Genomic DNA, 15,786 nt, shown 5'->3' on the forward strand with positions numbered 1-15,786 from the left:
GGTCTATCATAGTGAAACTTGGCATACGGACACATAATAACTAACTGGGGGTATTTGCCAAATTTTATTTGCAAATTCCAAGAATTACGGAAGTTAAAATCGTGATTTGCATGGGAGAGGGGGGAGGGAGGGAAATTCCAAAGTTTTCTGCGTATTCACATAAGGCATCTTGGACTAACATTTGGTGTTCCTAGGTTTTATAGTCTCCGAGATATAGGCGATTATACGAATGGAAAATCGGGAAAACCTCCATAGGGGTGAAGTGGGGGGGGGGGGGGGGGGGGGGGGGGAATCAAAAAAATAAAACAAACTCGTACAGAATACACACATAAGACATCTTTGTGCAAAATTTGGTGTCTCTATCTCTTATAGTCTCTGAGATCTAGGTGATCATACGGACGGACAGACGGACGGACGGACAGACGGACAGACAGACAGACAGGGCTAAATCGACTCGTCTTGTCATACTAGACAATAATATACATACTTATACTTGTATATTTTATTGTTCTGCCACTCCTCCATTTCTGTTTCACATATATGTATATACATGTATATGCGCACACAATTAGTATACCCTTTTCCTTTTAGAGTACAAAATGGATCGATATGCATTGTTGAAGAGTATTGCGAAAGTCAATTCTTGGCAAATTTATTTATATTTGGGATCGATGCGCTCTGTCTCCCAACACCCAAGTAACTTCACTTGTAAATTGTAAGTTGAGTAAAATATTTCATGTTGGATACAAAAATTATATAAAGTTTTGGAAAATGTTAGACTGGCGACAGTTGACAATGGCGATGATTGTGTTGTCTTGGCATGCCTCTGCTGGGCAGAGTGAGTACAGCTTTATGTTTGGATGCGCTGCCCAATATTGCATATTACAATATCTTCTCGTAGAGATGGTGAAGACTGGCAACTATGTTGTGGGTGGCTATCCGATAACAACAGAGCAGGTGCCCTTCCAGGTGTCCGTGCGCTGGCGTTGGCTTCATGAGTTCCATTTCGGAAGGGGTCATGTCTGTGGTGGTTCGCTGCTGTCGCAGCGTGTGGTTTGCTCAGCGGCCCACTGCTATGCCATGTGAGTGCAGAGAGGGCTGCTATAACAATCGATTAATGACGCTATCCATACCACTTAGCAACCAGTCCAATCCGTTGCGCTACAGATCCAGTGAGTTGTACGTTGTGGTTGCGGGAAGCACTTTCATTGAGATTTCTGACAGCACGACCCAGGAGTTTCTAGTGCAGGAATTAAGCGGACATTGGGGCTATAATCATAGCACATTGGTCAATGATATTGCGCTGCTATTTCTCAATGGCTTCATCAATTGGAGGTTCACAATTATACGTCCGATACGACTGCCGAAAACACCGCCGCAGCCCGGCACTTTTTGTGCCATCGGTGGTTGGGGAAAGGTGCGTGTAACAATTAGCTGTAGACGGGCTATAATGATACAAGTAATCCAATCCATTGCAGGTCGGCAAGCTGACTATGATGCACCAGGGCATCGTACCAATTTGGCATAATAGACATTGCTCTGTTATTTATAAGAACCTGCCTGCGTCGCAGATGTGTGCTGGCTATCTAACTGGGGGCACAGACGCCTGTCAGGGTGATTCGGGGTCACCACTTCATTGTGCTGGCGAGCTGGCTGGCATTGTTTCCTGGGGAATTGGTTGCGGCAATCCCGGCTTTCCCGGCGTCTATACTAATGTGTCGAGCTACATAGAGTGGATTCGGTCTCATAATTCGACATTTAATTATTCGTATTATGCGAGGATGCGTCACCTCCAAAACATTGCCAATAACTGGAACTACAATTTGTTCTTGTTGATGGCGGGTGTCATTATTGCAAGCAAGTCGTAGCGCCAACATCAGAAGCTGTGCAAAAAACTGAAGCCATACTACGAGGCAAAGTAGCAGTAACAATGATTCTGGAAACCATCTTTTTATTTTAAAGAGCATAGCTTGGGTGTGGGAATAAAAGCAATTGCGCTCTCAAATTTTATGTAAACAACTCTCAAGCGCACCCATTTTTTTTTTTTGCAGTGAGCGAATTGTGAATTGTAAATTTTGAAAAAAGACACATTGTGGCGAAACCCGTTGATTGGCGGTATTTTGATTGCAAGACTGAGGGAAATTCCGCATCGCGCACTTATGAGCGCTTTATCATGTTAAAAATTCATAGAAATCTAACGATTTATCAGTTGGCACTCACACTCATCCATAAACGGGTATGGAGAGCAGCACTTCGATATTTTGGCATTGGCACTCTTTCCGCTGCTGCTCCTTGTTGGCTCTCTGCTGATTAGATTAAGCCATGTGCGCACCGTTTGTCTGATTTACTTTAGTTGATATTATTGCCCTGTCAATAGCCAAAGTAGCTGAAACTTATTACTTGACGTTGTCAGCCGCAGCAGTTAACATTGGACGGTAATATGTTTATCAGAGCCACGTCCACTTTACAGGCAGTGCTGCTCTTGCTGTTGTCGTCATCTCCGTTATTGTTTGGACAGAGCGGTATGTGTTTCATAATCCATCTTGATCCATAATGCCCAGATCGAATATCTAATAATAATCTTGCCCCCAGCTGCTGCTTCTGCGCCTCGTAGTGCATTGCCTTTGCGGCCACGTTTCGATGAGGATCCGGGTCGCATTATCAATGGCACTTTGGCCACCATGGAGGCGACTAGACATCAAGTCTCCCTGAGACGTCGCCTTAACGATGGCTATTTCTTTGGCACTGGACACATTTGTGGCGGCTCACTGATCAGACCCAATGTTGTCCTCTCGGCTGCACATTGCTTTGTTGAGTAAGTGTCCAATGAGTTTCATTGTTTAATGCTTAGTGGAAGATAGGAAACTATTAGCTGTCCAGCTGGACCCGAATTTCACGAAAGGCTTCAAAGAGCCAAACGGTACATCACCATCGATTTATCCAAGATGGAAAATGTTGACCCTCTGACGATTTGTATGGTGCTGGCTAGTTAGAATACAAGTATAAAGACGAATATAATAGTATAATTTGCACGAGCTTTTGATTTTATGTTTTTACTAAAATTTTTATCTCTACAATATATGAAGTTTTAATACACATTTTTTAACATACATTGTATATCAAATTGCTTAGAACTTGTCTGGAATTTGTCGTCCTTAACTAAAAGATTTGCAGCGATCAGTTGCTATTTTACCAATATGCGTCTATACTCGAATTTAAATGAGTGAATTATGCCTGGGTCTAGAGGTTGCATTAGAGTAGTTGTATTTGGTGGAAAATAAATTACTATTACAGCCTTCTAAACGGTTGTAAAAACTATGTACACATTGCCATTCTATACAGAATATAAAGGGACTACTTAATTTGAAAAAAATATAAAAACTGGCGCAGCTAACTTTTTTAATATTCATAGAAAATGACAAACGATAATAGGTGATATGAGGCGCCTAAGTCCAAAAGGCTGTTAACTTGGATGCACTAAACGTAATTATATTCAGACGAAACCAACTCTTTATGCAGCTAAGCAAATTTAACTGTATATACATAAAGGATGCAGGATTTCTCAACTGGATACTCTTAATAATTAAGAAAATAAATTACATCTTTTCAGTCAAATTATTTACGACGGCACCTTTATATCCAAAGACGACCTAATTGTCGTGATGGGAAACTTGGACCGATTTAATCAAACGAACACCCTTGTCTTCGACATCGTAAGGCTTGTGCTGCAAGTGGAAAAATTTGACTTGTCCACCTACAATAACGACATAGCATTGATATTCCTAAGCGGCTCGGCACCCACAAACCATCCCACTGTCCGACCCATTCCGCTGACTGAGGTTGCTCTGGACACAGGCACAGTTTGCCAGGTGACCGGCTGGGGTCTCACTGAAGAGGGCTATAGTGCCGATTTCCTAATGACGGTCGATGTACCGTTGATCAGTGGTGATGACTGCAAGAGCACCAGCGAGTTAGGAGATTTAGTTGGCCCTGGCATGGTCTGTGCTGGCTACTTGGAGGGCGAACGCGATGCGTGCAGCGGGGATTCGGGTGGCCCCCTCGTTTGCCAGAGCAAGCTGGCTGGTGTGGTCTCTTGGGGTATTGGCTGTGCGGAACCCTTGCTGCCAGGAGTTTACACCGAGGTCTCCTACTACTTTACGTGGATAGAGGAGCGCATAGCAGAGTATGAGAATGAACAAGGCAGCGGCAGTGGAGAAGAGGGCAGTGGCGAAGAGGGCAGTGGCGAAGAAGGAAGCGGTGAGGAGGGCAGCGGCGAAGAAGGAAGCGGTGAGGAGGGCAGTGGCAGTGGCAGTGGTGATGGGGATGGCGCTAACAACATTTTTGTCAACTCTTTTAGTATCGCATTTCCTATTGTTGTTTCAATCACACATTTTGTGCAAATAAACTAAGAACATCTTATAAACAAATCAAATTAGTGAAGATTTAGTTATTTTTCACGATAAAGGATATAAGAGTATTTCACCAAAATAAAAGTTGGCTCGATGCAGCTTCATTCCTCCGGCGTTTTGATCAAAATTATAGCACATTCCATATTATAGATTTGCAACACAATTTTAATGTCGAAGCGATGTTTGTTAAAGTTTGTAATTCATTAGACGACTACTCGAGTAACCTTTGCATATAGTGCAAGAAAATAAAAGATCATCAACCTGTTTTCGGATCATATTCCGTATTCCGTATGGTCTCAATTATATTCGAACATGAGCAAGGACTCAGCTTGGCTGGTGCTGTTGTTGCTGATGTCCTTGGTATTGATGTTGCTGGGGACCAGCATCTTGAGCGGTCAATACTGAGAAGGGCGCGGGTTATAACATAACCAATAGTTAAGAATTAGATGGAGAGGAGAATATTAAGATTGATTTTCACGCTTCCTATTCGCAAGAATAGGCCTAGACAAGATATTTTCTGTACCAAAAATTTAACAAACGCCTCCGTATTATAACATTTGACATAACATATAATGAAGAATTAGGTTGGGCAGTTGATGACTATTTTGTGGATTATAAAGGTTATATGTATGTGAAAAATAGAAATGCTAGAATAAAGGAAAATGGATTGCTAAATGCCAATAAAGATAGGGTGCCGTTGACATTTCCTTGCGTATATTTTCGCTGTTATTTATAGTATCTGAATTTTGGCGATAAGGCTTCACACTGAGATTCCTTGAAGCGCCGGTAGAATTAATGCAAGCGTTAATTGAAGTCGGCTGTATGTGTTTTCTAAGACAAGCCAAAACGAACAATCACTTCCATTGATCGCCTCTTTTTTGGGATAAAACTGGTAATATCCTTATGGCACCTACAGAAAAACTTAGAATTGTCAATAGTTATAGTACACAGCTTTTGGAGAATCGAGGAAGCTCAACCGCTAAAGGCGAATCATTATCTAAAACATCGGCTTAAGCATGCGACTATTACTATTACCTACAGCTTTGACTTCTCTAAAGTATAAGAAGACTCAAATGGCCGTTAAACTCTTTAAAAAGCTTGCACTGGAAGGTACCGAAAAGGTGATTTGTTTATTAACCGCGACAGAGAATATTTTGAAAAGCAATAATGATTCCTCAAAACATCATTGTTTTTTGTTTCCCATTGTCGAATTTTAAAAGACAGCCCCGAGGCGGCTCCTGTCCAAACCTAAGAAGAGAAGACTGAAGAAGTGCCTTCCAAAGGATCTCCCCACAAGATCCCTTGTATAAAATATATAGTAAAATATAATTTCATTTTTCATGTAAAACATTGTAAATATTGTATATACATAGATGTAAGTGCGTCCTATAGATGCTTACTATAGACAACTTTTGTGTTCCCTAACTTTCAACTAGCTTAAGCTGCCATATTGGTAGTAGAAAACTAGTTTAATAAATTGTATATATGTAAAAAAAAAATAAATAAAAAAAAGACAGCCCTCGCATTTCAAGTTTCTGGATATTTGTAGCATCGTTTTAGGCGGCACTAAGTTGGACCGCGCCATCGCCAACTTGTAAAAATATTTTAAATAACTACAAATGAGATTAGGTTTTGATTACTCATTACAAGATTAAACTTGTAAACTAAATAAAGCATATTATTTATAAAACAATTGTGCATACTGGCTTTTCTTTACTTTTGAGTTGTGTGGGAAATTTTCTAACGATTCCAATCGAAGTAAATATGTTGAGTGAATCCCTCTTTGTATTGGCGGCGACCATTATTTGTCGTATGTTTAGATACATTACTCGATTAGTTTATCTTTCATTAAAGCTTTCTATTATTTAAAATAAATGCAAAGCGTAGATTATTATTGCCAAAAACGTAAATAACTAAAAATAATCACAAGCAATGCCTTTTTTGTTTACTCAATGAAATGAAAAATAGTTCTTCACTTATCTTTATTACGTATATATATAGAATGACGTATGTATGTAGAATGTTCGGCGATTTTCGAGCCTTAGCCCATTGATAAGTAGCAGCAGGCAACGCATATAGTACGTATACGAGTACAGTCAATGATAAACGTTAAGAATTGAGGTTCAATTCGTAAGCCTTAATACAAAGCACACGATTTATGGCTGTAATTCTTGCGTTGGGCGTTGTTTGTTTCTATATAGGTACATATATGTATGTATGCATATACATAGTAAGCTTCGATGGCCAGCTAATTTCATAAACATATGTACGTTCGCAAAATGCAATGTAAGCAGAACCCTGGCGATCAACGCCAACTATGCTTGTCGTTTGTATTTAGTACAGTACATACATACTTACTCGTACATAGTACATACTTATATATGTGTATGTACAAGCATAACTGCACTCCAACAATCATATATTTAATCGTCTGTCTGGACACTTGAGAGCATTGCGTGTTCAGTGCAATGGGCACGTGCAATAACCCATGCCTGGATTCGATTGATAAGATCAATTTATAGCTTATTGTAAATGCAAAGGCAAACACAACTAGTTGGCCACATACAAAATTTATAGCTTGTCGCGGACAATCTTTTTCGAATGACTCCACTACGTTGTGTGTGTGTGTGTGTGTCTGTGTGTGTGTGTGTGTGTGTGTGTCGATTGGAACCTGACAAAATTCCATCAACATGCCTATCCATGCGGTATTTAAAGAGCAATTGTGGTGTCAGCGTTTTGCGACTTTACGAGGATTAACGACTAAAAATATCATCAGACGAGACTCGCAGCTCACGCCACTTGATCTCATTTAACTCACCGCTTAGTATTATGTGTAGCGAATGAATCATGTTTAGGCAGATGGTTTAATTACATAGTTGCCACTAATAAAATATTCAACATTACTCTCTAAAAATTAACCAGCCTTGATGTATTGCCAATGCTCTGCTTTAAACTAATCTCAATATCATTTGAAATGGCGGACTGTTTCGTAAATATTTATATTTTCTAAATGCAGGTATAATTTATATATATGTCGGTGTAGCTTTGAAATCAATACTAAGCCATTTCGCATTTATTATCAATTTAGTGCGTTTTTAAATACAAATACAAGTAGATTTGAGCTTTCGTTTGCAATTCTTCTTTTGATTTATTGAACTTGAAAATACAAAAAGTGTGTTTTCCAACACTGTGCAAGCTGCAAACAGTCTATTGCTTTAAGAAATATGAATTATTTAATCTGCTGAATCTGAACTGAGGCTTGTGATAACCCTAACACCAGAAAGAAATGATCGGCTTTTATATAACCTACTATAATTCTATATTCTGTGAGTTAGGTCTCAGCTGTTGCGTTTTTAGTGATATTTTAAATAATAGAAGTTGGGTATAAATAAATGAATAGCTTTTAAAAAATATATTTGTTGAGTTGATCGGTCTGTATTTTTGGCCTTAACTAAGATGTTGATATTAATAGTAGGAGGGCAAAGGGTAGATTCAAAATAACAAATAATAATCGTATTAAAAATTGATATTTTAATATAATAGGAGTAGGATATAAATAAATAAAAGTTTTGATTCATTTTTAGTTTTTTGTAAATGCATTTATTCAGTTGAGAATCGGTCTATGTTTTTTTCCATAACTAAGATGACTATTTAAAGTAGAAGGCCAAAGTGTAGACTTAAAATAACACATAATAATCATATTAAATATAGTACATCATATGTATGTAGTTAACAGGCAATGATAACAGATCTGCCAGTTATCGTCTTTTCAGGCGGGCTATTGGACGAGCTTTTATTAGCAAGCATTTGACTCAATAATTATAGAAATGATAAGCAAAACTTTAATAACAGTAACTACATTTAACCATAATTTTAAGGAATAAATAAATCCGTTAACACGATGACTAACTATGGGTTCTATGTATGAGGCTTACAGAATTAAAAAGGCCGCTAGTCTGCACAGTAGAGTGCAAAATTTGTGATAAGGAGCGTTGACATTTGGCAGCACGTTTTTGAAAAACTGAGCTAAGTATGTACATACATTCATATACTCGTATATATATACAAAAGTATAAATAAAAGTACATATAAATGAAATAAATGCAATGGTTGAGGGAACAAAGTGAGTTGATTTTGCATGCCCTTGACATAAGCCGTATTAAGTACCCGCTGATCCAGACAATATTTATATATAAATAGTATACCCGTACATATTAACAGTCGACATGTGTAAGAGCATGACTATCAGGCAGTTAATAGTAATTTGATCTCATGTACTTCGACTGAAGTTTCAATTTTAAAATAAGCAAATTATATACAGCCATATACGAGTGTGTGTATGTATTTATTCACATACATACATACATACATTCATACATACATACATATATAAATAAGAAGGTAGAAGTTATAGTCTTATCGTTTGTCCGATTCGCATATGTGCGCTTGTGTGTATCAACGAGCCCCTCTGGACGCCCTTCAGTACGGGTAACCAGTCCAGAGCTAGCGGAATCGCCAGCAATCACCATTAGTTGCCCTTTAAATTTCTTCTGCCTGCTCTCACTCGACAAATCATCTTAAGCATGCTGTAGGTGATAGTTACTATTACTCTTTAGCTTAATTACTTTGCTATTGTACATATGTTATTTATTTATTTACTTATGCATTTAAAGTATTGGCACGAAAATGAAGGCAATTGGTTAAAAAAGAAGAGCAAGTTTTGTATCTGCTATGAATAGGTGGATAAGTACACTCGTTCTCATGATTTTGTAACATTACTCTTTCTTAGGAGAGAATGTAGATTGCTTGGTAAATTTACCATTTAAGCGAAGTAAGTAGCGAAAGGCGGCCCTTGACTGCCACGCGTACTGAAGGGTATTGACTTATAAGTCAATTATGTGCTTGTGTATACTTGTATTTATGCATGTGCCTGTGTATGTGTGCTATATGGCACTGCTCGAATGTTGCTTCTTAATCAATACATATCAGCAACGGAAAATAAATATAAGGAACTTTAGCTTTGGGGCGCAGTAACAAAAACAATAATAAAAACAAGCAATACGCTTCGAAACCAAACCAAAACAAAACGAATTGAAGCTATCAAGAAAGCTTTGCGAATTTCCGTTCATACGATTTAGAAATGAAAATTTCATTCGGCATTTGCAGCTCGAACAGGTGGGAAGCGGCCATAATCGTTGCAAGCTCTGTTTTGTTTTGTTTTGTGTTCGTATTTAAAGAGTGAAATTTTGAAAGAAAAGTTCAAAATGCAGCCCAACGAACACCTAAGAAAATTGATCAAAATTTTCATATTTGCATTCTTGTGCACCGAAATGCAAACAAGTGAGTAAATTATCCCAAAAAAAATATCAAATCATGCATGAGAAGTGGATTCGATAAAAAGAGAGAGAGAAAAAAAGTATGCAAATCATTTTCCTTTAAGGGATAAAAGAATTAATATAATTAACCAAGCCCCCTTTTTTTGTTGTATTTTCCAAACACAAAGCACTCTGGTTAGGTCGAGGTTAATGTGGTACGACCCCGAGCTGCGCTTATTACTCGTAAACATTATAAATCTTAGAAATGATGATAGAAATATATATAAAATATATGTATATAACATGTGTGACTTTAAATGTGGTGAGGCTATTACTATGTTTCTATTATTTTCCACAAATTTAAAAATGAGCTATGGCTGCTTAGGAAGTTCAATATTGTTTCATTTGAAAAGCATTCAGATTAATGAGATGAATCCACCTAGCTGCCTCTCTCCGTTTTTTTCTTTTTGGTGTAAAGTATTAAAAAAATATATATTTATCATTATCATGTTGGAGTGTTTTTTGCAATATTCAAATCATTTTCTGCAACTTAAGTAATTTGGAAAGAGTGTGTGGATTGTGTATAAGTATATGAATTCCATCTAGGCAGTTGCATAATTAATTTGAATACTTTTATTAGCCGAACTAATCTATTTGGGAAAGACATAATTTCCGTTTCTATATGTTTTATCGTCAGCACCTGGTTATCCCTTGGACTTGACTGCGATAAGTGGCCCTAACAACAGCAACTTAATTTAGACATTCTCGTATTCATACTAGTTGCTGCCACTTGTACACATTTCTTATTGCATTGCACAACTTTTGGGTGGTCGGGCGATCAGGGAGCAGGGGTAGAGGTGCAAAAAATGCGCCATTGGCTGATAATCACTGATAATGCTACGTATCACGATTTGCTATTTTTTGTGAATGTAAAAATCACACCACTTCTAATGCATCGAATCGTAATTGTTGAAGCATTTTGCTTCATGTGGGGCCACACACCATTGGAGTTTCTTATCTAATACGCTATCTCTTTATAGCGTTCACAGGTCGCGAGCAGACACAGCAACGCAGCATTGGAGGATATTTTAAAAAAACAACAAGAGCCAATGAATTGGCATCGACTGCGCCATATCAGGCCTCTATACGGCTAATAGAAGCGGAACGTGATTACTTTGGCAAAGGACATATATGCTCCGGTGCTTTAGTTGCACCCTCTGTGGTGCTTACGGTTGGCCGCTGTGTATACAAGTAAGTCAGATATATTAACAAAAAGTTGTCAAAAAAAAAAAAAATGGGGTTTTCAAATCGTCTTTCGATTTGGTGAGCTCTCTCGTTGCAACGACTATGAACACGATCCATGAAAATGCGCTACATACATAGATATTTTACATATATTTTGTTTCAATCGTCATTTTCAGTTCATTTTCCTAGTCTAAGATATTCATTTAGCTTCGTTTTAACAGTATTTTCTCATTTTAGCTACGAAAATCGGAAGGCTTATCATCCCGCCGAGCTGCGCGTCATGCTGGGCAGTACTCTGCGTTTTGCGCCCACAGTGCACACATCGCTCTTTGGAGTAACGCATATCTATCGTACCTCCGATATAGCTGTTCTCATGCTGGAACGTGATGTGACCATTGTTAAGGGCATTGTGCAGCCCCTTCAATTGCCTGAGGCGAGCATGCCGGAGCCTTGGCACAGTTACACTTATAACATTAGTACCTGGGGAGTGAACTCGGAAGGAAACGAATTGCACGAGTTAGTTACGTACACAGCCAAAACAATCAATTGCGATGACAAGCAGGCAGATCAGGTAACGATTTGTCTGGTGAAGAATTCAGATATGATAAGATCCCAGGATGTTGGAGCCCCATTATTAAAAGAAAATTGTTTGCTGGGCCTGCGCAGGGAGGAGGACAGTTTTGTGGATGTCGCGCTGTATGTGGATTGGATTGAGGAGCAAATTGGTGATGGATCGAATCAGAATAGCGCAATATGGGGCATCTTGGGATTCCTGGCCTTCACCGCCCATGTGCTTAACTGCAGCTGCAAGAATCGCCTCTATTGAGGCAAGAAAATGGGGAATGTGGGGACAATGGAGAAAAGCCCTATTGTTAATATTTAAATTTTGAAATGTGATAATCTCCTAAAACTTAAGATACATATTATTGCTTTATTTTGATCGAAATTACTGTTTCAGTGATACACATTATTTTTTTATAAATACACATTCATTAATATATTTTTGAAGCAGCAATACAACTGCAATTTTAAATATATACATTAGTGTATATATATTGCTCCTTCAGAAACGTGTCGTAACAGAAATTAGTTCTTCTGACAATGATAAGGAAAGTACCGTCATTTATGAATCTTTTGTGCGAAAGAAGAAGAAATTGTGAATAAAAATTGTGTTCAGCCGAAAAGTATGCAACAAAAACATTGCCTTTCCGTTCTCGACTAAGATCTTGGTTGTATGTACATACTCGTATGTTTGTTTGCGGTCATGGGGCGCGTAATATAAATGTTACTGAGTCTGTTTTATCTATTGTGCATTAGAAAGCTTTTTATCACTTTTTATACCCTGTACCCGTAGGGTTAAAGGGGAATATTAGGTTTGTGCAAAGTCTGTAAGAGGCAGAAGCAAGCATCTCCGACCCCATAAAGTACAAATATTCTTAATCAGCATGACGAGACGGACATGTCCGTCAAATGCTTGCTAATAAAAGCTCGTCCAATAGCCCGCCTGAAAAGACGATAACTGGCAGATCTGTTATCATTGCCTGTTAACTACATACATATGATGTACTATATTTAATATGATTATTATGTGTTATTTTAAGTCTACACTTTGGCCTTCTACTTTAAATAGTCATCTTAGTTATGGAAAAAAACACAGACCGATTCTCAACTGAATAAATGCATTTACAAAAAACTAAAAATGAATCAAAACTTTTATTTATTTATATCCTACTCCTATTATATTCAAATATCAATTTTTAATAGGATTATTATTTGTTATTTTGAATCTACCCTTTGCCCTCCTACTATTAATATCAACATAAAGTACAAATATTCTTAACCAGCATGACGAGACGGACATGTCCGTCCGTCTGACCGTCTGGATAAACGCCTGGATTTCGGAAACAGATGAGCGCACATTAACCAAACTAGTCCCCTTCCTCCCTACACTACAGAATTTTGTCAATACTGTCCACATTTCAAAAGCTTTATAAACCCAAAGGTTGGTAATTTTTATACAATTATCTATTATTATTATAAAAATCGGTAAAATCTAAGAAAAGTTGTTAGCGAAACAATTTCACTCCAGTACTACGCCTACAAATTGCTTATTTATTTTTTTTTTTTTTTTTTAATTAATTTTTTTAATTATACCGTTATATTTATAACTTCAATTAAACTTATATTGTATTTACAAATACAATTTAAACTAGGTGTTCAGTGCTAATTTTAATTTAATTTTTTAATAAACAACTCTTTCCATATCATTGTTTCTTGAAACATTATCTATATCCGTCAAAAAGAAGCCTCTGTGAAGCTCTAAATGCAGTCTTCGATATTTGGTTATCTTTGGAAATCTTAGCTTTCCTTGTCGATCGGTTGCTGTGAAATATTATAGTCATTAGATATCGAAACTATTTCGGCAGGCTTGCTGCATTTCTTTTCTGAAGCACACATAATGCATAACGAGATTTGATGTATGGCCGGATTATGTCAACCGTGTCACAGCATTTGATGGGGGCAGTGTGTGTAAGAATGCTGGGAACGGGAACGGGAACGAGAGAGTGGGATCTGCTCTATAAATAGCATAAGCGCATAGTGAACAAATTTTTCGATTGAATCAATCAGAGTCGATCATTAGGCGAGATCATTAAAGACATTAAATTGCGTTCATATATAGTATGTGTCGCTCAGAGACAGGGAGGCTAACGGCAAAGCCAAAGCCAACGCCAACGCCAACACCATATGGACTGCCATTTGGGGCAATGATGACTAAAGGAAAGCGTTTCTCCCTTAATTCAATGCTGTTCCGGCGTTTACATGCGTAAAAATAAAATGGAAGACTATTTTAATTTATGCATGCTCTGTTATAGGACGGAGCGCTGCGGTACTTCGCTAATACCCATTAAAGGTATGCACAATGTCGTTCATTTAAATATGGAATTTATATGACAACATCCAAAATGTCCAAATGAGCTATGAAACCTAGTAACGAAAGTAAACTTCTAATATCAATTTGTGCCGAAATAACCAAGTCTACTTAGTTCCATTGCTTTAAGTAAATTAATTAGGTGGGAAATGTTTTTAAGAATTTTATTATGAATATTTACAATTTTTATAAAATAGAACAAAATTCATATGATCGCTTATAACTTTAAAAAAATTCTCTTTGAATATTAGGTTATGTTAAAAGCCCCGACTACATTCAAACAGCGATAAGGCCTGCTTTCGTAAATCCAAATTAAAAATCTGAAAGTCAATCAAAAAGCCAAACTTAGCTTTAGCTTTAGGGTCATGTGCTGAAACTATGTGCTTGTTCTTTCGCCACTACATGGACTACAAGGATTTATTAAATTCCTGAAGCAGAAGGTTGAATATTGGTTGGGTGACTTCTTTTAGACACAGACTACTTGTATATACAAGCTAACATTTCCAACTATAAGGAGAATTTGGATCCTGCTTAGCTGCTGGTCTTCATTAAATAATTAAGCTCATTTCTGTAAATTGTTTGCTGGTTATAGTTTGTCAATATGTATGTATGTAGTATTTCTTGCCATGATTTGATTAAACAGTTGCTCACAACATACAAATTTGTTTGGTCTTTTTAACATGCCCGCTTCCCCATATACATATATTCAAGTATAATGTCAATTTTGGGCTGATTCACCATTTCGGGCGCATTTTCGTGACTAATTAACAAATTTCACATTTGGCAGCAACAACAAAAACAACAACACACTGCACATTGGTAATAGGACCGATTTTTGTCTGACAAAAATTCAATTTTTTTGTACTTATTAGGTAAAAAATTTGTAGCACATTCCATTGCGATGCCATCGTGGTGAGCTTCTAAGTCACATTAGTTTCTGATTTTGCGTACCATATCTATATACAAGCTTTAAACATACTATGGTACATAATATTTTCTATTTTTTTAGGAAGGTAATTGTATGGAGCAAAAGTATATCCGATTATCGTTGATTGTTGTACCTACAAACACTAATTATTAAGTTACATATTGTATTTTGAAGTTCATATTTATTACCCTATTTCAAGTAATAATACACCATGTATTGGGTCCTGGGGGGTACATGAAACAATGATCAGAAGAATCTGCATACCAGGCTAGTTCATTCAAGCTCTTATAAATTTCAAGACAACGTATACACTAGTAATACATAGGGCTTAAATACAGTTGGCACACCCTTAGATTTTCGTTGTAAGCGTAGATTTACTAAAAGCAGGGAATTTCGCATTCAAATGGGGATGTAACCTACCTGTTAAATATTGTCAGAGAAATAATAATGAATTATTTTGCATAGAAAATAACCTAAGCCAATAGGAAACCAAATAATCTTAATACATTCATTTTTTTGGGGCCGCTTTAATAACGGCTTTCAAACGTCAGTGCACACTTGTTTCTATCAAATTGTTGATCTTCTTTAAATTTTGTTACAATTCAGCATACGGCTTTGTTTTTATTTTATTTGTATTTATTTTTTATAATACTTATTGGGTTACTTTTAAATCATGACTCGAATCAATACAAATTTAATTATGTCGAGCTTAATAATAAAGCAATTTTATTATTTAGTAGAATTATATTTATATTTTTTAGATTTATTTTTTAATTTTTTAAGATTGTTTGCTGAGTTTTAAAGGTTTCCATTATTTAGGGATTCCTTTCACGAATGGTTCCCATTTATGCTCAATGGGACTCAAATCCTGAGTCTGGGGTGGAGTTGTATATGAATGTAAATTTTTCTATTTTTAAAAAAATTCATTTTTATATTTTTTTAGATTGTTTGCTGAGTTTT

General features: G+C 37.0%; 3 protein-coding genes across 3 annotated transcripts; all 3 read left to right on the top strand.

Annotated features, from left to right (window-relative positions):
• The first annotated feature begins 795 nt into the window (after positions 1 to 795).
• On the top strand, positions 796 to 2,210 carry LOC115628949 (trypsin I-P1). Its single transcript, XM_030525224.1, has 4 exons — positions 796 to 838; positions 902 to 1,082; positions 1,141 to 1,417; positions 1,479 to 2,210. Exons 1-4 carry the CDS (start codon positions 796 to 798, stop codon positions 1,866 to 1,868), a joined length of 891 nt encoding a protein of 296 aa, XP_030381084.1. The 3' UTR covers positions 1,869 to 2,210.
• A 122-nt stretch (positions 2,211 to 2,332) lies between these two features.
• On the top strand, positions 2,333 to 4,432 carry LOC115628849 (cationic trypsin). The gene is made up of 3 exons (XM_030525098.1): positions 2,333 to 2,522; positions 2,593 to 2,815; positions 3,611 to 4,432. The coding sequence occupies exons 1-3, from the start codon at positions 2,441 to 2,443 to the stop codon at positions 4,407 to 4,409; spliced, it is 1,104 nt and encodes a 367-aa protein (XP_030380958.1). The 5' UTR covers positions 2,333 to 2,440; the 3' UTR covers positions 4,410 to 4,432.
• A 5,156-nt stretch (positions 4,433 to 9,588) lies between these two features.
• Positions 9,589 to 12,006, top strand: LOC115628895 (hyaluronan-binding protein 2). The gene is made up of 3 exons (XM_030525153.1): positions 9,589 to 9,749; positions 10,765 to 10,975; positions 11,207 to 12,006. The coding sequence occupies exons 1-3, from the start codon at positions 9,674 to 9,676 to the stop codon at positions 11,793 to 11,795; spliced, it is 876 nt and encodes a 291-aa protein (XP_030381013.1). The 5' UTR covers positions 9,589 to 9,673; the 3' UTR covers positions 11,796 to 12,006.
• The last annotated feature ends 3,780 nt before the right edge of the window (positions 12,007 to 15,786 follow it).

The sequence above is a fragment of the Scaptodrosophila lebanonensis genome, unplaced genomic scaffold, assembly GCF_003285725.1.
Source record: "Scaptodrosophila lebanonensis strain 11010-0011.00,11010-0021.00 unplaced genomic scaffold, SlebRS2 tig00000129-arrow-arrow-pilon, whole genome shotgun sequence".
NCBI classification, from domain to species: Eukaryota; Metazoa; Arthropoda; class Insecta; order Diptera; family Drosophilidae; genus Scaptodrosophila; species Scaptodrosophila lebanonensis.

Excerpts from the sequence above, each read along its gene's own strand:
- LOC115628849 (XM_030525098.1), top strand. The coding sequence starts at position 2,441 with ATGTTTATCAGAGCCACGTCCACTTTACAGGCAGTGCTGCTCTTGCTG. Across the intron at positions 2,523-2,592 it reads GTTATTGTTTGGACAGAGCG|CTGCTGCTTCTGCGCCTCGT; the intron begins GTATGTGTTTCA and ends TCTTGCCCCCAG. Across the intron at positions 2,816-3,610 it reads GCTGCACATTGCTTTGTTGA|TCAAATTATTTACGACGGCA; the intron begins GTAAGTGTCCAA and ends ACATCTTTTCAG.
- LOC115628949 (XM_030525224.1), top strand. The coding sequence starts at position 796 with ATGGCGATGATTGTGTTGTCTTGGCATGCCTCTGCTGGGCAGA. Across the intron at positions 839-901 it reads GCATGCCTCTGCTGGGCAGA|AGATGGTGAAGACTGGCAAC; the intron begins GTGAGTACAGCT and ends ATCTTCTCGTAG. Across the intron at positions 1,418-1,478 it reads CCATCGGTGGTTGGGGAAAG|GTCGGCAAGCTGACTATGAT; the intron begins GTGCGTGTAACA and ends AATCCATTGCAG.
- LOC115628895 (XM_030525153.1), top strand. The coding sequence starts at position 9,674 with ATGCAGCCCAACGAACACCTAAGAAAATTGATCAAAATTTTCATATTT. Across the intron at positions 9,750-10,764 it reads GTGCACCGAAATGCAAACAA|CGTTCACAGGTCGCGAGCAG; the intron begins GTGAGTAAATTA and ends ATCTCTTTATAG. Across the intron at positions 10,976-11,206 it reads GTTGGCCGCTGTGTATACAA|CTACGAAAATCGGAAGGCTT; the intron begins GTAAGTCAGATA and ends TTCTCATTTTAG.